The sequence below is a fragment of the Takifugu rubripes genome, chromosome 11, assembly GCF_901000725.2.
Source record: "Takifugu rubripes chromosome 11, fTakRub1.2, whole genome shotgun sequence".
NCBI classification, from domain to species: domain Eukaryota; kingdom Metazoa; phylum Chordata; class Actinopteri; order Tetraodontiformes; family Tetraodontidae; genus Takifugu; species Takifugu rubripes.
This window is the reverse complement of record NC_042295.1, coordinates 14,018,072-14,036,030: the sequence shown is the minus strand read 5'-3', so window position 1 is coordinate 14,036,030 and position 17,959 is coordinate 14,018,072. Positions and strand designations below refer to the sequence as shown.

Here is a 17,959-nt window from a genome sequence, read left to right as displayed (position 1 = left end):
TGCCTTTTGACGATTTAGAGGGCTTCACCTTCTCAGATGAGCAAAGTTACTAAAAGAGCCCAAAAGCAACAATGATCTCATGCAGGTCATGTACAAATATGATATTAAGATGCAAAACATGTACACAGAGATGAAAGACTTTTGGGCAAGTCACCCTAACAAATTGGCAGTCCTTGCTTCCCCTCCCCTTGCTTAAGTGTCTCCCGCTAGTTGGACCAGACTCTGCCACGAACGACTGAATAAATCAGCTCCGACAGACTGCAAGTGAGCGTTTCTCTGAAGATAAAAGAGTCTCTTTTCAAGCTGGTGACATGTTATAAAAGGGACATTTGAAATGTAGCTCAGTTCAGAGGAAATGATGCAAACCTGGGCCTATTTGGCACATTTTTTGCAACATCTAATCTGCCAAATCAACAGTTTTATGGGGAATTATGACGTGCGAATCTTTGACAGACTCTTTAATGTTGAAGGAACACTTAGTCTATTGACAGAACGTTTTACGTATACTTTTATTCAACGATCATTCAAAAACTGAATCTACTAAGAGAGAATGAACAGCGAAAACAAACGACAAATGTCAGTGTTGAATCATTTCAGCCATTTGTGGGATTTTCTGAACCTTTATTCAAATGAATTTCTAAAAGCGTATCCTCCATTCAGAGTAATGCCCGGTGCTAAAGTGCTGCCACTTTCTTTTAGTCACATGTACAATTATTTTTCACCCTCGGAAACATTGAAATAGGCTGACCTATGAGTCACAGCATTGCTCGTGCTGGTGTTTTGAGAATAATGAAATCATATTATGCTTCCTGGTTCTGACCAGATGGACACATGAGCTCAAGATGCAGGTTCATCTCATTAATAATCATTATATGACATTAATCACCCGGAACGCACGGGTTGGTCTGCACACTCAGTGTTGCTTCTTTAATGACATTCATGTCCGAAGCGTATGGAACTGTCTTTATGTTGAGCCAGTGATTATCCTGGATGCTACAGACGCCCTCACAGCAATATTCTGGGGTGTAATTTAGCTGTGGTTTCTAATCAAATCACAATAAATTATAATATTGCACTAAGCAATATTCCTCATTAACGCACAAAAAGACCACAGGTATTGTGATGTCGGAACATATGGATGATCTGGGAATAACTGATGACTCCACAGGTGGTTTAAATCGAGATTTATCCACCTTAAAATGGTCCGAATCGTTCATAACACCCTGGCAGCGTTTCTGGGAGCCTCAGGTAAAGTTTCATTGATTGGTCCAAAAATGGTCCAATGACGCTGGAATGTAAACAAAGGAAAATTGGAAAAGCACACGGCTCCTTTCCGTAGATGTATGATACAGAAGTATACGCACGGGGAAAACAAGAGCAAATGTTTTCTCTGCATCATATCATAAAAATGATCAGACAGATGGGTTTGGACTACATTATGGAACCTCCAGATGCTTCAGCAGGCTGCACCTGTGCTATACATCAACATAGAGCAGGCCATTAGCACGTGTCGCTGTCCCTCTGAAGTCTTTCAGCACTCATGAAGACAGATTTTCTATGATTCATCGCGCTGCTGTGTGATTTTCCACCACTCAGTTGTCAGGCAAGGATTCATTACACCATTAGAATGTGGATTTGCCTCCTCCTCCGTGAAAAGGATGGCATCAAAATGCAAGGTGGCGCCTCCCGACGACAGTCGCCCAGTTTAAAAATGGGATTATCGCACACGCGAGTCAAGGTTGGATCTTGTTTGTTGCCACTTACATGGGGTAAATGTCACCTTTAGGCTGTTTAAATGTTTCGCCATACCTTCATAAAATCCATCAGAGTGAGCAAAGTGGAAAATCCATTTTCACACAATGCGGGGGTCAGCGGTGCGTCCGTTGACAGATCATTTATGTTGCAGCGCTGGAATCACAGCTGTGCTCCACTGATGCAAAGAAAAGCACCGTGATCCTGCAGGAAGAGGCGTCGATAACAGCTGGAGCAGAAACATTCACATCACGTGCACGCGATCGGCCTCGGAGGGGAAGACCTGCTTTTATCACACGTTTAATGTGAGGGGGGCCTTTTCCTGGGGAGATACACAAACTGGAATAACACCTGAAGCTGTTGGGAAGATAAATATGTGCAGCTTGTGGAATAAGGAAGCTAACACGGTGGAACGTGCACTCAAGCGCCTGTTTGTGCACGGCGTGAACGCCTTTTGCTGACTTTAGAGGGTGGCTGCTGTCGTTTCATTCATTCTGGACTGTTGACGTCATTGGTGGCGATTTCCTATTTGGCAGAGGGCAGCTTAACATTTGGTTCCTGCTCCCCTCAAATCTGTGGGTTTGGCTTGTCCCACAGAGAGAAAAAGAAAGAGAAAGACTCGCTAACACGGGTAGAGGAGTGCTTCTTCACATTTCTGATTTCACTCAGGGATCTCAGGAATGTTGCCATTGCGTCCTTCCCTCTGTGTTGTGGGTCTATATAAAACTCAAACAAAAACTAGATGTACTGTATATCTGGTCCCAGCAGGAACCCCAGACTCTCATGAATATTCGCTCGGCGTCATCAGAGTGGTAAGACAGTCATCGGTATTCCAGGAGAACAGTTTGTGAGCAGACACACGTGAAGCCACATTTACCAGCCATCTGTAAAAACTATTATCACTTTCAGGTTCCTCCGAGTGTCGAGCACATTATCATTTGGCTCGCGTGAGCGACACAAGCTCAGAGACTTCCCTCATAAATATACAGATGCCTCTGGAGTGCCTGAGCGGCAGACACCAACAGGCAGCGCAGCATCGCCCAGGCCAGCCATCCCATCCTGAGCCTGTGTGAAGCAGCAGCTTGAAAAATGGACTTATGAAAGCACCCTTCAGTCTCAGGGGGAGCTGACGCTCTGCTGACAGGCGACCACAGTGACCTTTGCTCAGCAGACACGTCACGCTTGCGAGAACGGGTCCGTCGGACATAAGTTTAATGCTTACCCTGTTGATACTCAAGAGAGCCATTTTGGAGTGAAACCGAATTCAGAATGAATCTATTCCATCTGCACGGAGCCAAAATAACCGACCTGCTGTACAGCGAAACAGGCCAGACCCGAAGATTCCAGTCCAGCACGTTTTAGATGAGCTGGAGCTGCACGTACCTATTCAGCTAAATGAACACGAAAAGGTTGAGGCTGGAGAATTTTATGACGACTCCTTGACTAATGTGCTGCGACAGCGACACTGATGATCAGTTTGTTTCCACTCTCCTTCAAATCAGCAGCTCATCCCTGAAAATTAAAAGTCTGGTCTTGGCTCCAGTGTGGACACAATTACTATGACACGCCAGATCTGCCTCCTCCTGACAGGAATAATCACAGAAACATTCATCTAAAATCATTTATTACAGACACCTCAGAGTCACGTTTACAGCTGGATTCATTTTCACATAAAAAACAAACAAACATCTCGAACCTCCAACTTCTTAGAAACACCAAATAAACGTGGAGGAAGGTTGTCGAGCAGTAACAGTGCAGTCCTCTGGCCCAGATGCTGTCAGAAACAAATCACTGACAGAGAGAAAAAGACGAAGAAAGACAAAAGATGAAACTTTCTCTGTTGGCTTCACTAAAATGGAACATTAAAACTGTCCTTTGGAGTCCTGGGATCGATTTTTAAACTCTTCTTTGCCTCTCAGCATCCTGAAATGTCTTTGGTTTTGTTCCGCCGCTGGAACCGCGTGTCGGCTGGGTCGAAACCTTGTTCCTGAGCTCCAAACACAGCCCAGTTGGGAGTCTTGGCCATGTAGTCGAGGGCTGAGAAGCTCCGCTGTCCTCCCGTCTTCTCGTAAACGCCGACGAGCTCCTGGAAGCGCTCGTAGTCGATCCACGTCCACCACTCGCCGTCCACTTTGAACTGAAGAGGAGACACAAACGGAGTGCAGAGGAGCCGGTCCAGTTCAGTCCAGTTTACTCTCAAACGAAATGCTGCTAGAGGAACATTGGCTCTAAAACATTTGAAAGTTTGGAGAGGGTGAAATTTGATGTTTGTGTCCGTATTTTTTAGGAGAAACAACCAGGTAGAAAAAGATGAACGTTGGAGATTTAATGCTTGTGTATTAGAGTCTCATCCATCAGACTGCAGAGCTTCTTGCTCATATTTGGCACTGGATCTTTGCTCTGGAAGTGCTCAGAGATCCACCTAGTTCATCTTGTCACTTCACATCCCTCCTTTTATCAATCAATGCTCCTTCACCCAATCCCCCATCAATCTTACCGAAGTGGAAAGGGCAACCAAACATCACAGAGCTGGTGTGTACGTGGGTGTGGAGTTACTGGTGTGACCACGAGTGTCTGACAGCCAGTGAAAAGACTCAGATCCTGCTTGTTTATCCCAACGTGTCACCAGAGAATGACCTCTCGCCTTCCTGACATGTCACAGTGCACTTTAAGTGATAAAAAAGTCGGGAAGTCTCAACACAAACACAGATTTTGAATGTCTCCTAGACCTGTCGGATACACAGAGCTCTTCGACCGTCCTATTTCATGCTACAAGTGCAGAAAAGGACAAGTATCACATCAGTGTTTTTACTCAAGAAGGAAGGGAAACTGTTTATTTACCAAGTGGAAAACAGTTTATCTGGCCGACGTAGCAAAGGCATTAGGCATTTCAACATTAGCCCTTAAATGCTTTCTGCTAGCTTTCGCCATTACACTCGCTAATGAGGCCTGAGACGGGAAGGAAAAATGAAAACACTTCCAATTTCTAAATGTTTCCGGGAAAGAGAAGCCATTATATTCCTTCCACCAGAGCCAAAAACAAGTTGTCTCCAAACAGCAAAGTAAAGTTGTGTGTAGTGACCTACAGTTTTCTGCGTTAGCATCTTTTATCAGGGGCCTTCATCGAGCCACCAAACTGCCACATTTCTGCACTCAACTTATCAAAGAATTTTATATGACCACTACAACAAATATGTGGTGCAGGAAATGAGTTTATCTATGTACAATCTATGAGCAGCCAAGTGTGGAAAACCCTTCAACCCTGTTTTTTTTCAGTCACAGTGAACTCCACTGATGGCCCAGACTTGACCGCATGCAGGCCAGACTTTTCATTACAGTTGTTACAGAAATAGCCTGAACCCAAAAGAAAGAAAGAGGTGGCAGCAAAGCAACGTGTGTGTGTGTGTGTGTGTGTGTGTGTGTGTGTGTGTGTGTGTGTGTGTGTGTGGAGAACACACAGACATGCATCAAAGACTGATCTGAGGATCGGACAGAAATCACACACTTGAATAGCATAAATAAGGAGTCAAAATCAGCGTAGTACGATTTCCTGCGGAGCGTTTTAAACTCTTACATAAGTTAGCATTAAAACTTTAAGGGATTTGTATTTTAAGCTCGGTTCCTGCTGCAGAAGACACGTAAGAGAGAAACATCAGCCCCCAGGAGGAAGCTAAAAACGCAGCCAGGCCTTAACCTGCTGCATAATTGATGAATAGAAGTGAAAATCTGGACTAACTAATATGACATGTTATGGCAACCACAACAGTCATGAGCTCATGAGGACCCCTCTTGTGAAGTCTTATTTTCAAGCCTTCTCAATTTGCGTGCATCTCTCCCATAATCCTCTGCTGTTTTCCTCTTGGAAAAGCTTTTAGAAAAGCGTCAAAATTCCGGAGAGTGCAAAACGTTGTTACTTTTCCTCCTGGTGGCTCAGTTATTACAGAGTTATTACTTAACAGGTGGCCGGAGGCTGCTTCAAACCACCGGGCGCCGTGACGCAAGCACGGACGACTGAAGCCCGACTGAGATGAAGGGACAGAATGAAGGTAGAAGAGGCAACTAGAGGTAAATCCAGTTAATTATTAGAGCATTAAAGTGAACAGCCTGTTTATTTTTAAATGTCAAGGAACTGTGTGTCGACATGACTTTAGTAAAAGGTTTTGAGATGATTCACATGATGAACGCATATAAATAAATAAATGCGCTGCTGAGGCCGTGGCCACATTCACACTCACACTTCTGCCAGATGGAGATGATGGAGAATTTATCAGTTCTGGTCACCTAAACTGTGCTTTCTCCTTTGAAGAACCATAAGGGTTGTGTTTACGGGACGGTACAAAAGAGCCTAATTCCGTTGCTGTGTGTGCTGGCGAGATATGGTGCTTGGGGCCAATCTAAGAGATATTAAACACCATGTTTCTGTGGGAACAGGGAGGTGAGAGTGCTCAGCTCAGCTGGCTGCTCTGTCAGAAACCGCCAACAAAGCAATTAATCATTCATTAATTACTGAGACAGTCAATTTAACAGAGCAGGCGAGGTAGAGGGGCAGACAGGATGAAGCAATCTTTCCACGGTGTCTATGTCAGCACCCGATATCAATCCAAACTAGATTCTTTTATTGCGTTCTCTGTGTTGTGCTGGGAAACGTGCTCTTACCTTGGTGTGTGCAATAAGCAAACAGTTGGAGTGCTCGTGTTCACAGGCAATCTCATACTGAGGCAACATGTCAGCCAGCTGCTGGACAAAGGCCACCACTTCCTGGTGCCAGGGGACGTTGGCCATGGTCAGACTGCTGGCAGAGCTCTCCCCACAGTACGTCACTCCCTGTTGACAGTTCAGCATATGATCAGGAAAAAACCACGAGCGCCACTTTAAAAACCTCTCTTCTACATAGCTGCTAAAGAAAAACCGCCCCTTTAATCTGGACTAATAGCTTCTAGCTTTGATTCACAGGCTCCCAGACCTCTACGTTTCAGAACGCCTCAGCAGCAGGAAAGTAGCAACAGCGCACAAATCCTTCAAACTACATTGAAATCAAAAAATTCAGTCCCAATGTTGGTGACTTTTAAATCTGGCATCATCCCAACTTCCTGTTTTCCATCAATCGACTTCACAGTGGTGATGCGTTCGTGTGTTCGTCGGCTGCAGAAAATAAGATTACTTGAGTTTGATCTGTACGTTTTTGCAGCAAACTGCTGCAACTCGCTCTAATAGACGTACATATTCTGCAGACTGCTGCTGGACACGTTGCACCACAGCACGTCGACGCCCACAGGAAGCTAATCTTTATGCACAGCAGGGCGGGACCACGCCACTGGACTAAATTCAAGAGAAACCTTTGCAATATCGGCGCGGTCAGGACGACTGGAGAATAAAATCGACTTTCCAGACAAGGTTAATGCAGATAGGGGGAGGAAAGAGGGGATGGACAAAGATATTTGAGATATTTAGAGGAAAAGAATCAACTCTGTTACAGAGGAGACTGTAAATGTGGAAATATGAACAAAAACACGCTCTATGGTGGAAAGTGCGGACGTCCTCTCTAACCTGTCTGCACGGGACAGTTGGAGATGATAATGATGCTCAAGTTTATTTTTCCATAAGCAATTGCAGGCAAAATGATGGCGTGGGGAATTTTGAGATGTTCATATTGAGGATTATAGAGGTAAAATTTGGTTTGAATATTGAGTAATTAACAAAAACTCAATTTTATCATCAATTAAAACATAAGGAAAATATCTTGCACATCCTCTATCTTTGCTCACGAGCTGAGGAAAGTATAATAATCACAAACAGGGGGCCAAAATAAAAAGATTTAAGCGCTATTTTGTGGTCCAGTTATACTTGTGAAAACTACAGACTAAAATTACATCCATATATTTACTTAAAGAACGGCTTAAACAAAGAAAGAGTCGACTGAGAGGCTCATTAACCAGTGAGAGATGCCGGACTGGGACCCTACCACAGCCTCAACATCCTTTGTTCAAGCGTCCTTGAAAGAGGAGCTTTACTCGGTGCTCCTATCTGCTGCCGGCCCACAGATAAGACGATGTAATGGGCACATCCCAGGTGGAGCTAGTGTAAGTGTCAGCAGGCTGAATCACAGCACTGGCAAAGATTAACGTAATGGCCATCTACGCTGTAATAGCTGAGAGCAGCGCAGCAGTAAATACACAGCCGCTCCTCTGTTACCAAGTTGTCACAAACATGTAATAGTGCTCTCCTTATTACTGTGTGTGTGTGTTGGGGAGTGACAAACTACCTGCTCAAACGAATGACTGTGCATCCGCTGCAGAGACATTAAAATAGCATCTTCCAACTATAGCTGACTTTAAAGTTTGATGGCTTCTGTTTTCTTTTCATGTTTAATACGGGATAATGAACGCCGCTCCTCTAATTTCACGTTATCGGGGCAGAAGGATGATGTGAAATTAGCAAAAGATAAGCTGCACCACAGGGCAAATTCAATTTGCTGCAGAAGTGGAAACTGATGGAAAACAAAGGCAAAAAGTTCCTCATCTGACAATTCCTTAAAGCTCAACAACAAACAGGACGTCTTTATATAGGTCAGAGGGGGGCTTTAAACCGTGGATAAATGACCAGTTTTTCCACTCACAGCCCACTTTTATAGCTTCATCGATTGCTGAGCCTCATTTCATTAACTGGTTGTTTGAAGCTGGATGAGACAATATTGGTGATAAAAAGTTGGTGTACTGGGGAAAAACAGGGATCTGGATTCAAGACGAGGGTTAACTTTTTTCACACAGGGATCCTTCAACCAACCCAGAATCCACGAAGCTTGGTGGAAAACACATTTAACCGCAGGGGGTGAAAATGGTATTCTGTGTCACATCTTAAATTAATTAAGACCTGCTGCAGCATTAAATGAAACCGTGTGGGTAAATTAGGTCGGACTGATAAGAAAATTCATTAATCGGGTGTAAATGAAAAATGATTTTCTATTAAGAAGCTCCTGTACAGGCAGACATCAGATCTGAATGAAGGAAAAAAAATTAAACAGCATAGTAACAAAAAAAATACAGTAGATTACTAATTTACTGTATTTATTATATGAAAATGAGAGAAGGCTGCTGAGACCCACCTTGACTTCAATAAAATCGGGCTGGCCCAGAGCAATGAGCTCTGAATAGGCCAGCATCTCTTCCACGTTCCAGGCCTTGACCAGGGTCAGTCTGTAAACTGTCCTCTGTCTCTGTAAAATAAGAGCATTAAAAGATATGATGCAACACAATTAAAGGGATTCATTCTTGTTAGGCAATATCATTCACTACAATAAATGTAATCAACGTCGAGCTCAGCTTTTGCTGTTCTGAATGAGCTTGCTTGGAAACTGAGGTAAATTAGTCAATCTCAAAAGGATATCCATATAAATCCTCATTTGTGCCGTGTTGCATCAGTTCCCCCCCAATTACCAATAATACAGACGATTTTAATTAAAATCCTCACATCTCTGCACATCCCCTTTTGTCTCCTGTTTAAATTCTGTGATTAATAAACTGTGTTCCTCGGTACAAATGGAAACTGCAAATATTAAACAGTAAAACTTATCAGAAGTACAAAGAAGAATCTAATCTTTTGGTGTGCCAGCTGCTACAAATCACATGTAATTGTCCAGAATGAGAGATGACAGCAAATCTAGGAGAGAAAAAAGCTTAACAAGATTATTCACTCACCTTTAGAAAAGAGCTTCCTTATTTCTTAGTAAATAATATTGTCAGAATATTAAACTGAGCCATTGAAAGTCAGTTCATTCTAAGTTAATTACACAGCTCTCCCAGGAGGATGTAGCTCACCTTCTCACCCAGGGCCCTCAGGCTGTCCAGGAAACGAGGCCAGTAGTCCTTGAAAAGCGGCCGGTCGATCTTCTTCAGACTGTCTTTGGTGCTGGCATCTACGCTGACATACAGCTGAGTAACTGGCACTAAACTCCTGGAAAGGACAAGATAAATGAGCAGAATGATCCAGGTAAAAAAAAAAAAAAATGCTGCCTATGAATCATAAGATATGGTTTCACTCAAGTTAAGAAGGGTTGCTATGTCCAGGCCCTGGTGACCAGATGGAGCAGCAGCTGATCTAATAGGACTTAAATGCAGGTCGAGAGGACCAGAAAAGTGATGAGTCTGAGTCAGAGAGGCAGAGAGGTCGGTAGAAATAGTAATGTCCGTCTCAGAACTCAAGCTGGAGATTCAGTAATGGTGTTTTAAAGGACCAGAAGACCAAATGAGATCCCTCAATCGCTTCGTATCCACTCGTGCAGGTGGATTTATGTGAGGATTAATGCTCAGCCTTTAATCAGATGCTGTGCTAATAATTGAAGTAATTATATTTTGACTATTAAACCATCTCCTCCTTGTTGAAATGAATGACATAAAAACAGAACTATAAACCAAAGCAGAAACATACAGAAAAGACAAGCGTGTGCACCTCTACCTGATTTCCTGTGGGAACTGTGCATTGGTGACCAGGAAGCTGGAGATGTTGTGGGTGTGGAGGAGGCGGACGAAGGTGTTGATTTCAGGGTACATGATTGGCTCGCCCACAAGAGAGAGGGCACAATGTTTGACCTCCAGCCCCTCCTCATACCGCTCCAGCTTCACTCCAGGGACACCTGGAAACAGACAGGTATAATGGACCAACCCTTCAGACACTTAGAAACTGTATCCTCTGATACTGAACGCCATCACCGTTACAATGGGGGGGAAAAGTGTGGAATGCACGACTGGAGTGAGCTGCTTAAAAATTTAAATCACAACACTGTTGCAGCCGAGAGGTTCCCAGAACTAAATATTTAATTCATGAAAGGACTGAGCAGTGAGACTTGACCTCTCCCTGGTATGTAAATGAACTGCTCGTGCAGACAATCAGCTTCCAAAGCCACACGCGTGGATTTAAGAAACGTGGGAAAATTTGCATTTCTTTACGTTGGGAAGATTTTGTGCTGAATATAATCCTTTTTTCAGACATACGTCTTCCCTTGCTGTGAGATAAGACACAGCTTACAGACACTGTAAGACCGTGCACGCTATTGTCCCAGTAGAATTATAACAGGAACGTATCTGTTCTATGATGCCTGGTCTGAGAATAAGAGCTGTAAAATGTCCCTGTTACCCCTAAAGATGATATATCTCAAAGACTGTTGTACTAACTACGGTAAATGTCAAAAGTTAGCAAACTCCCTTTTCTGCATTAGAAACTTAACCTCATTCAAATATTCTGGGAGGATTTCCTGTGAAGGAGTGAGCCAAACTGCATTCACGGACGCTTCCACGGCGGATCGACGCTTACTGGAAGCATTCAGTTGCATTTATTGCTGGCTCCTTGTGTACTAGTAGAACATGACAAAGAGGAAAAAACGCCCAAGTCTGTTTCTAGAAGAACTGACCTCTGAACTGGCGAATCATGTTTTGGTGCTTCTCCAGCGCGTCTTGCAGGATTTTCTCTGCAGGATCCATCTTCCAGCGCCACTCGGTCCCCACAGGGTTGGTGTGATGCCTGTTAGGGGCAGATATCAGATAATGGAGATTTTCCAAATACTCAACTATTACTCCTACAACTACTATACTAAAAATATAACTGGTCGCAATTATTTAATTATGCATCTAAGGAACTAAAAGTGAACAGCACATGCGTGACCCAAAACACTGAATGTGTGACAGGGAAACAGCACAGAATTACAAAGCTGCTGAACAGAAACAGACAGCAGGATGTGATTGTGCATGGGTGTGAGTGAGAGAGTGTGTGGGGGGGGTAGCAAAAATACATCCGTGTCCGGAAATTGCTGACTTGCTGTCACCCCATATTGCTGCCTTCGGGGACACTGGCATATCTGTTTTGACAGGGAGGCAGAGCACCACAGTGCATCCCGACAACGACCTTTCCGTATTTAACACGGCCACCTTTTTTAGGAGAACTCGGGGGGAGGAAACGGCTGTGTCTCTCGCCGGTGTCCTAATGAATCAATGTCTACCTGTGGGCCTTGCTCTTAAACTGACCATTCATCTTCTGAAAGTAAATTATTGACTAGTTCGGTACAGAGAGATCATCACTCAATGACAGGTTTTATAATGAGGGAAGGAAAATACATTTGGGGGAGGAGAACTCAGAAAAAGTGAAATACCAACCATAAATCAATACAACTGCATGAGTAATACTTCCCAAATGAAAACATTTGACTTGAAAATAATTGGATTGTCTTCTATTTCTGTTGGATACAATGGACCATTGTATCCAACAGAATAAACCTTGTAAAACTTCTGTAAAAGAAGTTGGACCAACTTCTTTTACAGAAGTTTTACAAGGTTTATTTTGTGTGAAACTGTTGTTGCTGCTTCACTCTCGAGCTCATTACCTCCAGCAGAAGACGCACTTGTTGGCACAGGCGAGGCTGGGGGTCGTCTCCATGCATCGGTGGGACTCAATGCCATAGAAAGTGTGTTTGTAACAGCCACCTCTCCCTCGCAACATAGACTTTAAAAAAGAAAAACATCTCTGAGTAATTCGTGTGCTCGCCTCATCAACGTTAATACGTTAGAGAAACGATTCCATTACCTTGGTCCAACGACACAGTTTTACTCCTGAGTGACTTCCAATTAGTTTGTACCCTGCACATGACAAAGAGATGAGAGGAATGTGGCTGTCAAAGGGACGGACTGCTCTGTTGTTTTATGTTGCAAGTCCAAGAAAGCATTTTGGAACTCATTGATATTCATCGTCAGCATTACACTGATGCCGAGGCAGAGCCAGAAATATATTAAATGTTTTTTGCCAATTGAAGCATGTTGAATTTTCTTATATATGGTATCACTACATTTTTGGGAAGCACACCATTTGATTTTTACTGCAGGTGTTGCTAAGTGCTGAATGAAGTCTTGCTATTGCATTTGGAGGTTTAGAGTAATCGCTTACTCATTTCAAATCCTTCATGATTTTGCTTTTGGGAGGAATATGCCTTAATAAAAATGAACAAAGTCGTACTTTTTGGACCCGAAACACACTACGGCACATTAACTCTTTACATGCTGGTCTTTTCATTGCCCTTTTCTGTCATTAGTGCAGCAAGGGCATGATATTTGTCAGCTTGTCCTGCTCTTTCACAGTTCTATAAATGGGAGTTCTCTCATTTAATTTATGTGGGCAAATGTCACACCAAGTTACTGTTTTCTATTAAAGACAGAAGGATGGGATTTGTGTATGTCTGATACATTTAGCCAGAGATACAGTATAGACTTCCTGTGTAATAACATTAACATTAACTACAACTTTCTTGACCTTGTGAGCGCAGCAAGGTCAAGGCCGTGCTGTTAAGCAGCTGGTGTGCTAACCCTCTAATGTGATTTTTTTTTTGCAAAGCACTGTGGTTAAATAATATGAAGACAAGCAGCAGATGTTCTTTCATAAATGGCTGCACAGATTTATGTGAGAGCTGATCTGAGGGAAATTCTATCGACTGAAGATAAAATTTCGATCATTCAGTCAAACGCTTTCATTTCTTCATTAACTTAGTTTAGAAAGAAAACATCTTTTTCCCCACCTTGCTTTGTCAGTGCTTCTCTTAGAGCAGGTGTGATCATCTCTCTGACATCCTCTTCCTCTTCCGTCTTCTTCAATCCATTTAACTTGGACAGCTTCACCGTTTGACCCTTTCCTCGACCGTTCTCGTTGCTCTGGGTCACACAAGAAAAGAAAGAAGACTGTCAACCAATGGGATACTTCACTGTGGATACCATAAATCCTTATTTATGGTATCATTATCATTTAAACAAATCTTATGTGACAAATGAAACCGTGTGATCGACTTGCTCTGAAATATATTAACAGCTTGATCTAAGGAGTATAATAAGTAGAGGAATTAAATCATCAAGTTGTAGTTCCAACACATTTTCAAGTTTGGAAGATTTTCTAGGTGTGAATACTGTAGAGGACTAATCAAGCCTTAAAATAGAAACTTACTGCAACTGTGACATGTAAAAAGACACCATAAGCAATATACATCCAACAGTGCGACAATCTGTGCCTGTTGTGGTTGTGTGCTGCCACAGACATGTAACCTGGCTTCACTCTGTTTTCCAATGCTCAGCTCTCACCCTCACAGATCCTTTTGTGCTTCAGCCCGTCTGAGTTAATACAACTAGGACTTCTCATCGCACCATGTTGTGCTCTGAACTACAACGCGACATGGTGCTGATGGAGATGGACGGCCCACCAGTGGTGAAAACAGAAGCAGCAGGTAACGCAGGCACAAAGAGCACGCCCATGACAGCGAACGAACGCGTCATCACATAAGACGGGAGGAAAATAACTACGGAAAATACTGTTGTTGCGACGAAATTTAGGCTGAAAATCATCAAGGTTCAATCCAAGATTTGTGGGTTTTTTTAAATTTTATTTCAAATTAATTCCATCATTTGGGATGGGGGTGTGAGATGGCTGGGTCTTTTTAAGACATGGACATTGAGGATTCTGCCTTCTCCTCTCTACATTTTTTTGACTCACTCTTCACATGACAGTGAAGTGGGCGTCTTCAGCCCCTACACAAGCTTCCGCTTCTCGCCTTTGGAGGGTCTCATGTCTGTCAACCCATCTGCCACTGTTCCTTCGGTGATAACACATTTGCTTCTTACTTGACATACTCTGTTTAGATGGAGGTGAAGGTTGCTTATGCAAAACGTCCTGAGAAAAGATGGCCATACGCTACTAAAAGTGCTCTTTTTGTACCAGTATGTTTAACAGACCTTTGTTTTATTAACAAGGTTCATGATGTTGCCTAGGTCCTCCATGTCAAGCATGGTTCCTGATTGTTTTTCCTCTTGCAGGCCAGACTCCTCCTCATCACTGCTGGACTCTATCAGTTCACCCTGAAGCAGAAAATAACACAAATGAAACTCAAAAATATTGTTAGAACATTAATAGTAAGTAAATAAATAAATGGAAAACGAGCCATGTTTAGGGTGTTTCAGAAGATTTCGTACAAGATGGCAGAAAGTCTGCATATGCAGTACTGAGCAGATAAATCGCAATGACAAGCCCCTTGCCAGTTCTCAACTACTCTTGGTTCCGGTTGAATGTCACCTCAGCTGAGTCCTCCGAGTGTTGCAGGGAGATGGGAAAGAGTCTTAGCTAGATCTGGCTCCAAGGTGCCTGCTGCCATGACAACTGGTCATCTGTGTTTGTGCTGTGATGCGTGTGAAAGCTATTTTGACATGACAGCATTGACGGCGATGACAGATTTTGTGTAAGGCAGGATTTCTGTAACATCATGTGTATCAGAAAAGCAGCCTTAGCATCACGGCTCTTTACTCCAGGTCTGAATAACCGAGAGCGACACTCCTCCTGGTGCTTGTTAGACTTTCATTTCATTTTAGAAGTGCAGTTCTAAATCAGTCCATTATCTGTCATCCTCTGACATGTTACCTACACCCACTGATGATCTTCACCTGACTTTTTTTTTTTTTTTTTAATGTTATTTTAACTGCATTGACAGGAAGTGAAGGTTTTAATTCAATTTGAAAGTATCCCCTTTCAAGTAGTGGTATGTTTATTTTGTCTTTATCTGTATACACAGAAGACATAAGGCCAACATTGTATTATCCTAATAAGCAGGTTAATACACTATTCTTCTGGATGCATTTTCCTCTTCACGTGGCTGTTAATGTTAGACATTTTGCAGTGGTTCAAATGTCATAACTGTTCAAGATTCAAGTTTTATACTGTCCATATTAAGCAAACAACTGGTGTTTTGGCGCCCTCTGTCGGAATGGAGTTGGTAATTAATCTACAGACATGCTATTAAAATGGACTTTGGAGTGGAATTGTTGTTTTTGTTTGAGGACAAAACCATCAGTTTCTATAGCTTGTAAGTATATGAAGACAAAGGACTGTTCACATTAAAAAAAACTTGCTGAACTGCTGTTCCAAGGAATCTGCGCTAACAGTTTCGCCTTATGAATTAACTGAAGCTGAAGTCACATTTACGATGAAAAATACGGTAAGAATGTTCACAATGTGCCATTAAAACCACAAAGCTAGCCATTATTTTGATCATTACCTCAGAGCTGTTATTCTGCAGAGCTGCATTCTCTTCCCCCTTCACTTTCCTCTTGTTCTTACATTTGCCTTCAGTCTTACAGTTCCCACTGCAGATCTTCTTTTCACCCCTGGCCAGAGCCTGAAGGCGCTTCAACAATTTGACCTTCCAGGCCAAAAAGTCTGCCTGGACACTGCCATTACGGCTCTTTACCACATTACAGTCACCCTCTGCCCTGGTCATGATCCGCTTTCCACTCAGCATCCACAGCCACTTGTCAACATTTTTACCAACCTAATGAGGGAAGGATAAAAGAATTTAAACTTATTAAATCCAGTCTGCTGGCCTGTATGTTGAGTCAGGTGTGAAACTTCTTTAACTAGCCTAATTCCAAGATTTTGGTAAACCACATCATTTTGCAATATCGTTGTTTATATAAAACACAAAATAATAAAACTTACTGTATTATAGTGTCCAACATAGACAGAGTTCCCAAGACCAAACACAGCATATCTCAGGCCTTTCAGGTAGGTCTTCCCATATCTGAAGTCAGTAGATGCCTCCTCCAACCACTTGCAGAACCATTCTGCATTTTCTGTGGGCTGTCCATCAGTGTAGGTGGCCACAAGAAACACACAGACCGACTTGTTGGTGCACTAAAAAGATGAAAATATAAACGATAAATGGTTTATCGTTCAATGACTTTCGGTGTTTCTGGTCCCCTATTAGATACTAATGGATGTATTATTTATCCTATTTACCAAAGGTTCGAAGAATTACACAGGAGAAACAAAGGAAAATCTTAGCAAGAGATACAGGGCAGGTTCGACAGTGTATATTTGAGGCGACATTTCTAAATTCTTTTGAAGTGTATTGATACCATGTTTTTACATAACTGAGAAGATGCCGGTTAAATCTGGTCCTGCCTTACCTCAACAGCAAGCTCATCATCTGGATCATAATCTTTCATATCAAGCACCACAGCTGGTATACCCAGAGCTTTGATTTCATCTGACAGCTCTTTTGCAAAGCCCTAAAATAAAATGGGTTCACAGATTAGGTTTATCATGGCTTAAATTTGTCTTTAATTGTATATTTTCCTCTGTCATTAGCACCTTCTATTAAATAAAAGCAACACACTAAAAACATACTATAAACATCTTAATATATAGTCTTAGCATGACAGACCAGTGAGGATATTGTTACCTTTGCTGTTCCAGTTTGTGAACCATAGAAAATTTTCACTCCTGACACATGAACCATAGAGTCCTTATCATTTTTCTTTACTGGTTTGTAAGCCAAGGAGTTGGCATTGCTGTCTTGGTTTTTCTAAAATAAGAAAGATAGAAACCATTATCAGCTATACGCACGCACGCACGCGCGCGCGCACACACACACACACACACACACACACACACACACACACACACACACACACACACACACACACACACACACACACACGGCTAGCAGTTATGGTGGCCAATTTTGATCCTGCATAGAAATTGTTTAGATTAGAAATACACGCCTCTTCCTCTGATATAAAATTACAGAGCAGCGTACCTTTTTTATTGCCATCTTCAATGAAAACCAAATTCCGAAGATAAGTGCGGCAGTTGAATATAAATAGAGCCTGTTGTGCCATATTGCCATAAAGTAGTCTGCACTGATGTGGCTCTTCTGTTGCTCTAAAGAGAGAAATACATCACAAAGACTGTTTACACACAAGTGATATTTTAGAATGGTTAAGTATGTGCAATCTATATGCAAATGCATCGCAGCAGTGGTTTCTCAGCGGTGATAAGCACCATGAACTGGCTTTCTTTACTTGAGAGGCTAGCATGCTAACCAACAATATTAGTAATGTTAGCTAAACATAATGTACAGTTTGTTTTCCCTTTCCGTTTTAGTTTTACAAAAGTTTACCTTTACTATCCGAAGAAAATGCATGATGTATGAGCAGGAAAACAATCGCAAAGACACAAAACATTGTTACAAACGACGTTAAATTTGAAAGACTAAAGAGAACTCTGGAACTTCCCTGCATGCACTTGCACTCATGCTGTTCGGCCGTAAGTATGTCGGGAAGTGTAGTTCTAGGTATTGCTCGCTCAGTAGTTGCGCCCTTTCAAATACAATGACTTGCAGTGGTCAGTTTTGTTT

General features: G+C 42.4%; 1 protein-coding gene across 1 annotated transcript; it reads right to left on the bottom strand.

The window, feature by feature from the left end:
• Positions 1-3,359: 3,359 nt before the first annotated feature.
• tyw1 (tRNA-yW synthesizing protein 1 homolog (S. cerevisiae)) lies at positions 3,360-17,892 on the bottom strand. The gene is made up of 16 exons (XM_011608673.2): positions 17,723-17,892; positions 17,360-17,484; positions 17,003-17,125; positions 16,728-16,829; positions 16,258-16,452; positions 15,818-16,090; positions 14,505-14,627; positions 13,304-13,436; positions 12,322-12,374; positions 12,122-12,240; positions 11,156-11,265; positions 10,204-10,381; positions 9,567-9,702; positions 8,855-8,965; positions 6,409-6,576; positions 3,360-3,889 (listed from the first exon to the last, which is right to left on the bottom strand). The coding sequence occupies exons 1-16, from the start codon at positions 17,841-17,843 to the stop codon at positions 3,668-3,670; spliced, it is 2,292 nt and encodes a 763-aa protein (XP_011606975.2). The 5' UTR covers positions 17,844-17,892; the 3' UTR covers positions 3,360-3,667.
• Between the last annotated feature and the right edge of the window lie 67 nt (positions 17,893-17,959).